Source organism: Leptodactylus fuscus (genome assembly GCF_031893055.1).
Source record: "Leptodactylus fuscus isolate aLepFus1 chromosome 5 unlocalized genomic scaffold, aLepFus1.hap2 SUPER_5_unloc_1, whole genome shotgun sequence".
Lineage (NCBI taxonomy): Eukaryota > Metazoa > Chordata > Amphibia > Anura > Leptodactylidae > Leptodactylus > Leptodactylus fuscus.
Genome location: NW_027439806.1, coordinates 969,255 through 985,091, shown reverse-complemented (window position 1 = coordinate 985,091; position 15,837 = coordinate 969,255). Strand labels below are relative to the sequence as shown.

The window sequence follows — 15,837 nt, the reverse complement described above, 5'->3', positions numbered from 1 at the left end:
ACACAGACCCTCCAGTAGGAGGCGCCACTGACACGGACCCTCCGGTAGGAGCCGCCACTGACACAGACCCTCCAGTAGGAGCCGCCACCGACAAAGACCCTCCAGTAGGAGCCGCCACCGACACGAACCCTCCAGTAGGAGCCATAACAGACACGGACCGTGCAGTAGGAGCCGCCACTGACACAGACCGTCCAGTAGAAGCCGCCACTGACACAGACCCTCCAGTAGGAGCCGCCACTGACACAGACCGTCCAGTAGGAGCCGCCACTGACACAGACCCTCCAGTAGGAGCCGCCACTGACACAGACCCTCCAGTAGGAGCCGCCACTGACACAGACCCTCCAGTAGGAGCCGCCACTGACACAGACCCTCCAGTAGGAGCCGCCACTGACACAGACCCTCCAGTAGGAGCCGCCACTGACACAGACCCTCCAGTAGGAGCCGCCACTGACACAGACCCTCCGGCAGGAGACGCCACTGACACAGACCCTCCAGTAGGAGCCGCCACTGACACAGACCCTCCAGTAGGAGCCGCCACTGACACAGACCGTCCAGTAGGAGCCGCCACTGACACAGACCCTCCAGTAGGAGCCGCCACTGACACAGACCCTCCAGTAGGAGCCACCACTGACACAGACCCTCCAGTAGGAGCCGCCACTGACACAGACCCTCCAGTAGGAGCCGCCACTGACACAGACCCTCCAGTAGGAGCCACCACTGACACAGACCCTCATTCTTCACATTAAAATGAAGTCGTTAAGTTTTCTAAGATTTCATATCTAGGATTCTCGTTCTCAGGACTTTCGGTTTTCTTTCTATGTTGAGTTCCTCATTTTCGAACTGAGACTGAAAAAGAAAACTGTTTGAATAAAGTTATAGAAAATGTAATATCTAATATCAATTCGCTAGAAATCCCCCATCGTTAATACGGCTCATTAGCTTTGGCTCCTATGTAGGTTTTAGGTAACGTATGTCCCGGGCTCCCTACAGAATCTCTGACCTGAATAACGCCTCACATAGTTTGGGGAACGCTGGCATAGACTGGCAGAGATGTAAAGCTCCTATAGACTGGCACCTACAGAGCACTGAGCCTATATACTGGGGTAAGGTGAGGCAGAAAACATCCCCGAGACTGGCAGACATGCAGCAGTAACCTGTATACAGTATATATATATATATATATATATATATATATTGAGCAGGTAGTCTGTTATAGATGACACCTACAGAGCGTTGAACCTACTGACTGGTGAAGAAGAACAGTAAAGCCCCTATAGACCACTATACACACAGCATTAGACCTCCTATATACTTCTCTGTACTCCAGGGGGCAGTATACTGACATTATAGCAGGGCCTATAGAAGGCAGTACCAGGAGGCGCCGCCAGAGGGCTCTATGGCTGAGAGACAACTCTCCTAAATACCTTTATATACCGCACCGCCCCCTGGCGTCACTGCGGGGAACTGCACTGCTGAGATAGTAAGTGATGGCTGGAAACATGGAGGGAGGTGCAGCCCAGGTGAGAGACCACTGAGGGGGCAGAGTGGGGGGCTGTGGTGTCATAGGGGGAGGGGCAGTGTAGTCAGGTTATTAGAGTGGGGGGCTGTGGTGTCATAGGGGGAGGGGCAGTGTAGTCAGGTTATTAGAGTGGGGGGCTGTGGTGTCATAGGGGGAGGGGCAGTGTAGTCAGGTTATTAGAGTGGGGGGCTGTGGTGTCATAGGGGGAGGGGCAGTGTAGTCAGGTTATTAGAGTGGGGGGCTGTGGTGTCAGGTCATAGGGGGAGGGGCAGTGTAGTCAGGTTATTAGAGTGGGGGGCTGTGGTGTCATAGGGGGAGGGGCAGTGTAGTCAGGTTATTAGAGTGGGGGGCTGTGGTGTCATAGGGGGAGGGGCAGTGTGGTCAGGTTATTAGAGTGGGGGGCTGTGGTGTCAGGTCATAGGGGGAGGGGCAGTGTAGTCAGGTTATTAGAGTGGGGGGCTGTGGTGTCATAGGGGGAGGGGCAGTGTAGTCAGGTTATTAGCGTGGGGGGCTGTGGTGTCATAGGGGGAGGGGCAGTGTGGTCAGGTTATTAGAGTGGGGGGCTGTGGTGTCATAGGGGGAGGGGCAGTGTAGTCAGGTTATTAGAGTGGGGGGCTGTGGTGTCATAGGGGGAGGGGCAGTGTAGTCAGGTTATTAGAGTGGGGGGCTGTGGTGTCATAGGGGGAGGGGCAGTGTGGTCAGGTTATTAGAGTGGGGGGCTGTGGTGTCAGGTCATAGGGGGAGGGGCAGTGTGGTCAGGTTATTAGAGTGGGGGGCTGTGGTGTCATAGGGGGAGGGGCAGTGTAGTCAGGTTATTAGAGTGGGGGGCTGTGGTGTCATAGGGGGAGGGGCAGTGTAGTCAGGTTATTAGAGTGGGGGGCTGTGGTGTCATAGGGGGAGGGGCAGTGTAGTCAGGTTATTAGAGTGGGGGGCTGTGGTGTCATAGGGGGAGGGGCAGTGTAGTCAGGTTATTAGAGTGGGGGGCTGTGGTGTCAGGTCATAGGGGGAGGGGCAGTGTAGTCAGGTCATTAGAGTGGGGGGCTGTGGTGTCAGGTCATAGGGGGAGGGGCAGTGTAGTCAGGTTATTAGAGTGGGGGGCTGTGGTGTCATAGGGGGAGGGGCAGTGTGGTCAGGTTTATTAGAGTGGGGGGCTGTGGTGTCATAGGGGGAGGGGCAGTGTGGTCAGGTTTATTAGAGTGGGGGGCTGTGGTGTCATAGGGGGAGGGGCAGTGTAGTCAGGTTATTAGAGTGGGGGGCTGTGGTGTCATAGGGGGAGGGGCAGTGTAGTCAGGTTATTAGAGTGGGGGGCTGTGGTGTCATAGGGGGAGGGGCAGTGTAGTCAGGTCATTAGAGTGGGGGGCTGTGGTGTCATAGGGGGAGGGGCAGTGTGGTCAGGTTTATTAGAGTGGGGGGCTGTGGTGTCATAGGGGGAGGGGCAGTGTGGTCAGGTTTATTAGAGTGGGGGGCTGTGGTGTCATAGGGGGAGGGGCAGTGTGGTCAGGTTTATTAGAGTGGGGGGCTGTGGTGTCAGGTCATAGGGGGAGGGGCAGTGTAGTCAGGTTATTAGAGTGGGGGGCTGTGGTGTCAGGTCATAGGGGGAGGGGCAGTGTAGTCAGGTTATTAGAGTGGGGGGCTGTGGTGTCATAGGGGGCGGGGCAGTGTGGTCAGGTTATTAGAGTGGGGGGCTGTGGTGTCAGGTCATAGGGGGAGGGGCAGTGTGGTCAGGTTATTAGAGTGGGGGGCTGTGGTGTCATAGGGGGAGGGGCAGTGTAGTCAGGTTATTAGAGTGGGGGGCTGTGGTGTCATAGGGGGAGGGGCAGTGTGGTCAGGTTATTAGAGTGGGGGGCTGTGGTGTCAGGTCATAGGGGGAGGGGCAGTGTGGTCAGGTTATTAGAGTGGGGGGCTGTGGTGTCATAGGGGGAGGGGCAGTGTGGTCAGGTTATTAGAGTGGGGGGCTGTGGTGTCATAGGGGGAGGGGCAGTGTAGTCAGGTTATTAGAGTGGGGGGCTGTGGTGTCATAGGGGGAGGGGCAGTGTAGTCAGGTTATTAGAGTGGGGGGCTGTGGTGTCATAGGGGGAGGGGCAGTGTGGTCAGGTTATTAGAGTGGGGGGCTGTGGTGTCATAGGGGGAGGGGCAGTGTGGTCAGGTTATTAGAGTGGGGGGCTGTGGTGTCATAGGGGGAGGGGCAGTGTGGTCAGGTTATTAGAGTGGGGGGCTGTGGTGTCAGGTCATAGGGGGAGGGGCAGTGTAGTCAGGTTATTAGAGTGGGGGGCTGTGGTGTCAGGTCATAGGGGGAGGGGCAGTGTGGTCAGGTTTATTAGAGTGGGGGGCTGTGGTGTCAGGTCATAGGGGGAGGGGCAGTATGGTCAGGTCATTAAGGTTAGGGGCTGTGCGGTCAGGTCACAGGGGGAGGGGCTGCGCGGTCAGGTTATTAGGGGAGGGGTTTATAGACATGATATTGGAGCAGTGTTCCCTCAGGTGACTGGGGGTTGCTGTGTAGGAGCGCAGAGTATTTCAGGAGAGCAGTGCGACTCCTCAGTGCAGACAGTGTGTATTATATGGAGCTGCATTCTGCTGTGTGAGCACTAGATGGCAGCACATGGCTGATGGCTGTGACTTCCCTGTAGGTCCATTGCTGTGACCACTCAGACTGTGAGTCCATAGAGGATGAGGAGGATGAAGATGAAGAGCTCTCTGGAGATGAGGACCACAGGTGAGGTCACCCGCTGACAGGAAGTGATAGGTTTGGGGTGTGCGCCCCCTATCTGCTGTGCGGGAGCCTCGCTTAACCTCAGGCCCTGCTCTGTTCTCTCAGCCCTACAGATGAAGCTTCAGCCCATCAGTCCCAGTCACTGACACACTGTAACGCTTCCCCCCTCTGGTCGGAGCCTTCAGGTGAGTGTCTGCAGCTTTATAGTGACAGATGCCATGCTTTACACTGCAGCTGCGCTCTTCTGCTTGTGATGGAGACGATACTAAGGGTTAGTTCACACGTAGTTTTTTGGTCCAGATTTTGATGCAGGAAACCGCGTGAGAACCTGGACCAAAATGCGGCCAAATGAACGGCCAAGTCCGGAGGGATTGTCTGGAGGGGGCGCCGCGGCAGAAACCGTGTCAGGAAAATACCGCTCGCCAAAAAAGGAAGGATACTAACGGTGGAGCAGACGATACTAACGGTGGAGGAGACGATACTAACGGTGGAGGAGACGATACTAACGGTGGAGGAGAGGATACTAACGGTGGAGGAGACGATACTAACGGTGGAGGAGACGATACTAACGGTGGAGGAGACGATACTAAGGGTGGAGCAGACGATACTAACGGTGGAGGAGACGATACTAACGGTGGAGCAGACGATACTAACGGTGGAGGAGACGATACTAACGGTGGAGCAGACGATACTAACGGTGGAGGAGACGATACTAACGGTGGAGGAGACGATACTAAGGGTGGAGGAGACGATACTAACGGTGGAGCAGACGATACTAACGGTGGAGGAGACGATACTAACGGTGGAGGAGACGATACTAACGGTGGAGGAGACGATACTAAGGGTGGAGGAGACGATACTAACGGTGGAGCAGACGATACTAACGGTGGAGGAGACGATACTAACGGTGGAGGAGACGATACTAAGGGTGGAGGAGACGATACTAACGGTGGAGCAGACGATACTAACGGTGGAGGAGACGATACTAACGGTGGAGCAGACGATACTAACGGTGGAGCAGACGATACTAACGGTGGAGCAGACGATACTAACGGTGGAGGAGACGATACTAACGGTGGAGCAGACGATACTAACGGTGGAGCAGACGATACTAACGGTGGAGCAGACGATACTAACGGTGGAGGAGACGATACTAAGGGTGGAGGAGACGATACTAACGGTGGAGGAGACGATACTAACGGTGGAGCAGACGATACTAACGGTGGAGGAGAGGATACTAACGGTGGAGGAGACGATACTAACGGTGGAGGAGACGATACTAACGGTGGAGGAGACGATACTAAGGGTGGAGGAGACGATACTAACGGTGGAGCAGACGATACTAACGGTGGAGGAGACGATACTAACGGTGGAGGAGACGATACTAAGGGTGGAGGAGACGATACTAACGGTGGAGCAGACGATACTAACGGTGGAGGAGACGATACTAACGGTGGAGCAGACGATACTAACGGTGGAGCAGACGATACTAACGGTGGAGCAGACGATACTAACGGTGGAGGAGACGATACTAACGGTGGAGCAGACGATACTAACGGTGGAGCAGACGATACTAACGGTGGAGCAGACGATACTAACGGTGGAGGAGACGATACTAAGGGTGGAGGAGACGATACTAACGGTGGAGGAGACGATACTAACGGTGGAGCAGACGATACTAACGGTGGAGCAGACGATACTAACGGTGGAGCAGACGATACTAACGGTGGAGGAGACGATACTATCGGTGGAGGAGACGATACTAACGGTGGAGGAGATACTAACGGTGGAGGAGACGATACTAACGGTGGAGGAGACGATACTAACGGTGGAGCAGACGATACTAACGGTGGAGGAGACGATACTAAGGGTGGAGGAGACGATACTAACGGTGGAGGAGACGATACTAACGGTGGAGGAGACGATACTAACGGTGGAGGAGACGATACTAACGGTGGAGGAGACGATACTAAGGGTGGAGGAGACGATACTAACGGTGGAGGAGACGATACTAACGGTGGAGGAGACGATACTAAAGGTGGAGGAGACGATACTAACGGTGGAGGAGACGATACTAACGGTGGAGCAGACGATACTAACGGTGGAGCAGACGATACTAACGGTGGAGGAGACGATACTAACGGTGGAGGAGACGATACTAACGGTGGAGCAGACGATACTAACGGTGGAGCAGACGATACTAACGGTGGAGCAGACGATACTAACGGTGGAGCAGACGATACTAACGGTGGAGGAGACGATACTAACGGTGGAGGAGACGATACTAACGGTGGAGCAGACGATACTAACGGTGGAGCAGACGATACTAACGGTGGAGCAGACGATACTAACGGTGGAGGAGACGATACTAACGGTGGAGGAGACGATACTAACGGTGGAGCAGACGATACTAACGGTGGAGGAGACGATACTAACGGTGGAGCAGACGATACTAACGGTGGAGCAGACGATACTAACGGTGGAGGAGACGATACTAACGGTGGAGCAGACGATACTAACGGTGGAGGAGACGATACTAACGGTGGAGCAGACGATACTAACGGTGGAGCAGACGATACTAACGGTGGAGCAGACGATACTAACGGTGGAGGAGACGATACTAACGGTGGAGCAGACGATACTAACGGTGGAGCAGACGATACTAACGGTGGAGGAGACGATACTAACGGTGGAGCAGACGATACTAACGGTGGAGCAGACGATACTAACGGTGGAGGAGACGATACTAACGGTGGAGGAGACGATACTAACGGTGGAGGAGACGATACTAACGGTGGAGCAGACGATACTAACGGTGGAGCAGACGATACTAACGGTGGAGGAGACGATACTAACGGTGGAGGAGACGATACTAACGGTGGAGGAGACGATACTAACGGTGGAGGAGACGATACTAACGGTGGAGCAGACGATACTAACGGTGGAGGAGACGATACTAACGGTGGAGCAGACGATACTAACGGTGGAGGAGACGATACTAAGGGTGGAGGAGACGATACTAACGGTGGAGCAGACGATACTAACGGTGGAGGAGACGATACTAACGGTGGAGCAGACGATACTAACGGTGGAGGAGAGGATACTAACGGTGGAGGAGAGGATACTAACGGTGGAGGAGACGATACTAACGGTGGAGGAGACGATACTAACGGTGGAGGAGACGATACTAACGGTGGAGGAGACGATACTAACGGTGGAGCAGACGATACTAACGGTGGAGCAGACGATACTAAGGGTGGAGGAGACGATACTAACGGTGGAGGAGACGATACTAACGGTGGAGGAGACGATACTAACGGTGGAGGAGACGATACTAACGGTGGAGCAGACGATACTAACGGTGGAGCAGACGATACTAACGGTGGAGCAGACGATACTAACGGTGGAGCAGACGATACTAAGGGTGGAGGAGACGATACTAACGGTGGAGGAGACGATACTAACGGTGGAGGAGACGATACTAACGGTGGAGGAGACGATACTAACGGTGGAGGAGACGATACTAACGGTGGAGCAGACGATACTAACGGTGGAGCAGACGATACTAAGGGTGGAGGAGACGATACTAACGGTGGAGGAGACGATACTAACGGTGGAGGAGACGATACTAACGGTGGAGCAGACGATACTAACGGTGGAGGAGACGATACTAACGGTGGAGGAGACGATACTAACGGTGGAGGAGACGATACTAACGGTGGAGGAGACGATACTAACGGTGGAGGAGACGATACTAACGGTGGAGCAGACGATACTAACGGTGGAGCAGACGATACTAACGGTGGAGGAGACGATACTAACGGTGGAGCAGACGATACTAACGGTGGAGCAGACGATACTAACGGTGGAGGAGACGATACTAACGGTGGAGGAGACGATACTAACGGTGGAGTAGACGATACTAACGGTGGAGGAGACGATACTAACGATGAAGGAGACGATACTAACGGTGGAGGAGACGATACTAACGATGGAGGAGACGATACTAACGGTGGAGGAGATACTAATGGTGGAGGAGACAATACTAATGGTGGAGGAGATACTAATGGTGGAGGAGACGATACTAATGGTGGAGGAGATACTAATGGTGGAGGAGACGATACTAACGGTGGAGGAGACGATACTAACGGTGGAGGAGACGATACTAACGATGGAGGAGACGATACTAACGGTGGAGGAGATACTAATGGTGGAGGAGACGATACTAACGGTGGAGGAGACGATACTAACGATGGAGGAGACGATACTAATGGTGGAGGAGATACTAATGGTGGAGGAGACGATACTAATGGTGGAGGAGATACTAATGGTGGAGGAGATACTAACGGTGGAGGAGATACTAATGGTGGAGGAGACGATACTAATGGTGGAGGAGATACTAATGGTGGAGGAGACGATACTAATGGTGGAGGAGATACTAATGGTGGAGGAGATACTAACGGTGGAGGAGACGATACTAACGGTGGAGGAGACGATACTAACGATGGAGGAGACGATACTAACGATGGAGGAGACGATACTAACGATGGAGGAGATACTAACGGTGGAGGAGATACTAATGGTGGAGGAGACGATACTAATGGTGGAGGAGATACTAATGGTGGAGGAGACGATACTAATGGTGGAGGAGATACTAATGGTGGAGGAGATACTAACGGTGGAGGAGACGATACTAACGGTGGAGGAGACGATACTAACGGTGGAGGAGACGATACTAACGGTGGAGGAGACATTGATGATGACTTCTGCTTCCTTCTAGGTTTGGATACGACCCCTCGGCCTCTCCTCATATCTCGCGTTCTCTTTCACCCCACGTTTGAGGATTATTACACTGCGGTCGCCATTCAGCAGAACCTGGAGACCCGGGAGATGCAGCAGAGGAGGGAGGAAGGTAAGTTTAATGTCTCCGGCCCCAGGGGGCGCCACCTCAGTGTAGACTGAGCACACTGTGACAAACCTTCAGCCATGTGACTAGCGAGGTGCACACACTATTGGATGGCTGTTGTCATGTGATCGGTTTAGTTTTTTTCATACAACAAATCATGTGACAATACTTGTGGTTGACTCCTCCCACTGTATGATCATGTGACGCACCACCATGGACTGTACTACAATCACCAACATCCTCCTTCCACCAGGAATCCCTGCAAACTGCGGAGAATATTTCTATACCGATCCCTTATTGTCACCGGGACAACGGGTGTATAACTGCATGACACCTGAAAGTCTGGAGGTAAGTGTCACCCTGATAGGGGCGGGGCAGGTTCATAGCTCCTCCTCTGTATCACCCTGTAGGGGCCGGGCAGGGTCATAGCTCCTCCTCTGTATCACCCTGTAGGGGCGGGGCAGGCTCATAGCTCCTCCTCTGTATCACCCTGTAGGGGCCGGGCAGGGTCATAGCTCCTCCTCTGTATCACCCTGCAGGGGGCGGGGCAGGTTCATAGCGCCTCCTCTGTATCACCCTTCCGGGGGCGGGGCAGGCGCATAGCTCCTCCTCTGTATCACCCTGTAGGGGCGGGGCAGGCTCCTAGCTCCTCCTCTGTATCACCCTGTAGGGGGCGGGGCAGGCACATAGCTCCTCCTCTGTATCACCCTTCCAGGGGCGGGGCAGGCGCATAGCTCCTCCTCTGTATCACCCTGTAGGGGCGGGGCAGGCTCATAGCGCCTCCTCTGTATCACCCTGTAGGGGCGGGACAGGCTCATAGCTCCTCCTCTGTATCACCCTGCAGGGGGCGGGGAAGGCTCATAGCTCCTCCTCTGTATCACCCTGTAGGGGCGGGACAGGCTCATAGCTCCTCCTCTGTATCACCCTGTAGGGGGCGGGGCAGGCGCATAGCTCCTCCTCTGTATCACCCTGTAGGGGCGGGGCAGGCTCATAGCTCCTCCTCTGTATCACATTGCAGGGGGCGGGGCAGGCTCATAGCTCCTCTTCTGTATCACCCTGTAGGGGCGGGGCAGTTTCATAGCTCCTCCTCTGTATCACCCTTCCAGGGGCGGGGCAGGCACCTAGCTCCTCCTCTGTATCACCCTGTAGGGGCGGGGCAGTTTCATAGCTCCTCCTGTCTGTATCACATTGCAGGGGGCGGGGCAGGCTCATAGCTCCTCTTCTGTATCACCCTTCCAGGGGCGGGGCAGGCGCCTAGCTCCTCCTGTCTGTATCACATTGCAGGGGGCGGGGCAGGCTCATAGCTCCTCCTGTCTGTATCACATTGCAGGGGGCGGGGCAGGCTCATAGCTCCTCTTCTGTATCACCCTTCCAGGGGCGGGGCAGGCGCCTAGCTCCTCCTGTCTGTATCACATTGCAGGGGGCGGGGCAGGCTCATAGCTCCTCCTGTCTGTATCACATTGCAGGGGGCGGGGCAGGCTCATAGCTCCTCCTGTCTGTATCACATTGCAGGGGGCGGGGCAGGCTCATAGCTCCTCCTGTCTGTATCACATTGCAGGGGGCGGGGCACTAATGATGTCTTCTCCTTGCAGGTATTTCGCGACTTCCGTCTTCAGACTCCGCCTCCCATCATGTCTTCCTGTATATTCCCCTCCAGCTATGAGGACGATCCTATGAGTGATGAGGAAGAAGCTTTGGGGGACCCCTCAGATATTGGGGGATCAGTGGACCCTCCTCCCTTACAGCCTGAATGTTCTCCCCTGTTTGCCAGTCCGGGTCCTTCTAACACATTGGAGCTGGAGGCGGCTGGCGCCCTCTTGTGTTTATCTGATTCTGCCCCCCCGCCCTGTGGACATGAGTGCACCGGCTCCGCCCACTTGTATTTCTAAGTTGTGTTTATGTACTTGGTCTTCCATCCCTGCAACTCTCTGTGCTGGACACTAGGTTGGGCTGATACTATATGTCACCGGCCACAGCGCCCCCTGCAGGTGGGGAGGAAACAAGAACCATCAAAATATAATCCTGTCTGAGTCTTCTCTGCGGCGGCGGCGGCGGCGGCATAACAAATATATACTGAGGAGACAGGACAGCCCATCCCCCAATCCCAGAGCGCTATATATAGTAGGGTATGGAACACATAACTACAGATATATATACAGAGACAACATGGCGGGCGGGGGAGGGGTCCTGGACAAAGAGGAGAACATAGGGGAGGAGCCAGAGAAGCAACACATGCAAGAGATACAGGACCTGAGAGGTAGTCACAGCCCCGCCCCCTGTATATACCATGTCTGAGAGGTAGTCACAGCCCCGCCCCCTGTATATATCATGTCTGAGAGGTAGTCACAGCCCCGCCCCCTCTATATACCATGTCTGAGAGGTAGTCACAGCCCCGCCCCCTGTATACATCATGTCTGAGAGGTAGTCACAGCCCCGCCCCCTGTATATATCATGTCTGAGAGGTAGTCACAGCCCCGCCCCCTCTATATACCATGTCTGAGAGGTAGTCACAGCCCCGCCCCCTGTATATATCATGTCTGAGAGGTAGTCACAGCCCCACCCCCTCTATATACCATGTCTGAGAGGTAGTCACAGCCCCGCCCCCTGTATACAGCATGTCTGAGAGGTTGTCACAGCCCCGTCCCCTGTTACTGACAACTAGCCTGTATATATCATGTCTGAGAGGTAGTCACAGCCCCGCCCCCTGTATATATCATGTCTGAGAGGTAGTCACAGCCCCGCCCCCTGTATATATCATGTCTGAGAGGTTGTCACAGCCCAGCCCCCTGTATATATCATGTCTGAGAGGTAGTCACAGCCCTGCCCCCTCTATAAACCATGTCTGAGAGGTTATCACAGCCCCGCCCCCTGTATATAGCATGTCTGAGAGGTAGTCACAGCCCCGCCCCCTGTATATATCATGTCTGAGAGGTTGTCACAGCCCCGCCCCCTGTTACTGACAACCAGCCTGTATATATCATGTCTGAGAGGTAGTCACAGCCCCGCCCCCTGTATATATCATGTCTGAGAGGTAGTCACAGCCCGGCCCCCTGTATATATCATGTTTGAGAGGTAGTCACAGCCCCGCCCCCTGTATATAGCATGTTTGAGAGGTAGTCACAGCCCCGCCCCCTGTATATATCATGTGTTAAAGGTAGTCACAGCCCCGCCCCCTGTATATATCATATCTGAGAGGTAGTCACAGCCCCGCCCCCTGTATATATCATGTCTGAGAGGTAGTCACAGCCCCGCCCCCTGTATATATCATGTTTGAGAGGTAGTCACAGCCCCGCCCCCTGTATATATCATGTTTGAGAGGTAGTCACAGCCCCGCCCCCTGTATATATCATGTGTGAAAGGTAGTCACAGCCCCGCCCCCTGTATATAGCATGTGTGAGAGGTAGTCACAGCCCCGCCCCCTGTATATATCATGTCTGAGAGGTTGTCACAGCCCAGCCCCCTGTATATATCATGTCTGAGAGGTAGTCACAGCCCTGCCCCCTCTATAAACCATGTCTGAGAGGTTATCACAGCCCCGCCCCCTGTATATAGCATGTCTGAGAGGTAGTCACAGCCCCGCCCCCTGTATATATCATGTCTGAGAGGTTGTCACAGCCCCGCCCCCTGTTACTGACAACCAGCCTGTATATATCATGTCTGAGAGGTAGTCACAGCCCCGCCCCCTGTATATATCATGTCTGAGAGGTAGTCACAGCCCGGCCCCCTGTATATATCATGTTTGAGAGGTAGTCACAGCCCCGCCCCCTGTATATAGCATGTTTGAGAGGTAGTCACAGCCCCGCCCCCTGTATATATCATGTGTTAAAGGTAGTCACAGCCCCGCCCCCTGTATATATCATATCTGAGAGGTAGTCACAGCCCCGCCCCCTGTATATATCATGTCTGAGAGGTAGTCACAGCCCCGCCCCCTGTATATATCATGTTTGAGAGGTAGTCACAGCCCCGCCCCCTGTATATATCATGTTTGAGAGGTAGTCACAGCCCCGCCCCCTGTATATATCATGTGTGAAAGGTAGTCACAGCCCCGCCCCCTGTATATAGCATGTCCGAGAGGTAGTCACAGCCCCGCCTCCTGTATATACCATGTCTGAGAGGTAGTCACAGCCCCGCTCCCTGTATATAGCATGTCTGAGAGGTTGTCACAGCCCCGCCCCCTGTTACTGACAACCAGCCTGTATATATCATGTCTGAGAGGTTGTCACAGCCCCGCCCCCTGTATATATCATGTGTGAAAGGTAGTCACAGCCCCGCCCCCTGTATATATCATATCTGAGAGGTAGTCACAGCCCCGCCTCCTGTATATACCATGTCTGAGAGGTAGTCACAGCCCCGCTCCCTGTATATAGCATGTCTGAGAGGTTGTCACAGCCCCGCCCCCTGTTACTGACAACCAGCCTGTATATATCATGTCTGAGAGGTTGTCACAGCCCCGCCCCCTGTATATATCATGTCTGAGAGGTAGTCACAGCCCCTCCCCCTCTATATACCATGTCTGAGAGGTAGTCACAGCCCCGCCCCCTCTATATACCATGTCTGAGAGGTTGTCACAGCCCCGCCCCCTGTATATAGCAATTCTGAGAGGTAGTCACAGCCCCGCCCCCTGTATATATCATGTCTGAGAGGTAGTCACAGCCCCTCCCCCTGTATATATCATGTCTGAGGTAGTCACAGCCCCGCCCCCTGTATATAGCATGTGTGAGAGGTAGTCACAGCCCCGCCCCCTGTATATATCATGTCTGAGGTAGTCACAGCCCCGCCCCCTGTATATAGCATGTCTGAGAGGTAGTCACAGCCCCGCCCCCTGTATATATCATGTCTGAGAGGTAGTCACAGCCCCGCCCCCTCTATATACCATGTCTGAGAGGTAGTCACAGCCCCGCCCCCTGTATATACCATGTCTGAGAGGTTGTCACAGCCCCGCCCCTGTATATATCATGTCTGAGAGGTAGTCACAGCCCCGCCCCCTCTATATACCATGTCTGAGAGGTAGTCACAGCCCCGCCCCCTGTATATAGCATGTCTGAGAGGTAGTCACAGCCCCGCCCCCTGTATATACCATGTCTGAGAGGTAGTCACAGCCCCGCCCCCTGTATATAGCATGTCTGAGAGGTAGTCACAGCCCCGCCCCCTGTATATATCATGTCTGAGAGGTTGTCACAGCCCCGCCCCCTGTATACAGCATGTCTGAGAGGTTGTCACAGCCCCGCCCCCTGTTACTGACAACCAGCCTGTATATATCATGTCTGAGAGGTAGTCACAGCCCCGCCCCCTGTATATATCATGTTTGAGAGGTAGTCACAGCCCCGCCCCCTGTATATAGCATGTTTGAGAGGTAGTCACAGCCCCGCCCCCTGTATATATCATGTGTGAAAGGTAGTCACAGCCCCGCCCCCTGTATATAGCATGTTTGAGAGGTAGTCACAGCCCCGCCCCCTGTATATATCATGTGTGAAAGGTAGTCACAGCCCCGCCCCCTGTATATATCATATCTGAGAGGTAGTCACAGCCCCGCCCCCTGTATATATCATGTCTGAGAGGTAGTCACAGCCCTTCCCCCTGTATATATCTTGTTTGAGAGGTAGTCACAGCCCCGCCCCCTGTATATATCATGTCTGAGAGGTAGTCACAGCCCCGCCCCCTGTATATATCATGTTTGAGAGGTAGTCACAGCCCCGCCCCCTGTATATATCATGTTTGAGAGGTTGTCACAGCCCCGCCCCCTGTATATATCATGTGTGAAAGGTAGTCACAGCCCCGCCCCCTGTATATATCATATCTGAGAGGTAGTCACAGCCCCGCCTCCTGTATATACCATGTCTGAGAGGTAGTCACAGCCCCGCCCCCTGTATATAGCATGTCTGAGAGGTTGTCACAGCCCCGCCCCCTGTATATATCATGTGTGAGAGGTAGTCACAGCCCCTCCCCCTCTATATACCATGTCTGAGAGGTAGTCACAGCCCCGCCCCCTCTATATACCATGTCTGAGAGGTAGTCACAGCCCCGCCCCCTGTATATACCATGTCTGAGAGGTTGTCACAGCCCCGCCCCCTGTATATAGCAATTCTGAGAGGTAGTCACAGCCCCGCCCCCTGTATATATCATGTCTGAGAGGTAGTCACAGCCCCTCCCCCTGTATATATCATGTCTGAGGTAGTCACAGCCCCGCCCCCTGTATATAGCATGTGTGAGAGGTAGTCACAGCCCCGCCCCCTGTATATATCATGTCTGAGAGGTAGTCACAGCCCCGCCCCCTGTATATATCATGTCTGAGAGGTAGTCACAGCCCCGCCCCCTTTATATACCATGTCTGAGAGGTAGTCACAGCCCCGCCCCCTCTATATACCATGTCTGAGAGGTAGTCACAGCCCCGCCCCCTGTATATACCATATCTGAGAGGTTGTCACAGCCCCGCCCTTGTATATAGCATGTCTGAGAGGTAGTCACAGCCCCGCCCCCTGTATATAGCATGTCTGAGAGGTAGTCACAGCCCCTCCCCCTGTATATAGCATGTCTGAGAGGTAGTCACAGCCCCGCCCCCTGTTACTGACAACCAGCTGTATATATCATGTCTGAGAGGTAGTCACAGCCCCGCCCCCTGTATATACCATGTCTGAGAGGTAGTCACAGCCCCGCCCCCTGTATATACCATGTCTGAGAGGTAGTCACAGCCCCGCCCCCTGT

General features: G+C 54.3%; 1 protein-coding gene across 1 annotated transcript; it reads left to right on the top strand.

The window, feature by feature from the left end:
- The first annotated feature begins 1,487 nt into the window (after positions 1-1,487).
- SAP25 (Sin3A associated protein 25) lies at positions 1,488-11,024 on the top strand. Its single transcript, XM_075261181.1, has 6 exons — positions 1,488-1,520; positions 4,147-4,232; positions 4,335-4,414; positions 9,010-9,141; positions 9,389-9,483; positions 10,728-11,024. The coding sequence occupies exons 1-6, from the start codon at positions 1,488-1,490 to the stop codon at positions 11,022-11,024; spliced, it is 723 nt and encodes a 240-aa protein (XP_075117282.1).
- The last annotated feature ends 4,813 nt before the right edge of the window (positions 11,025-15,837 follow it).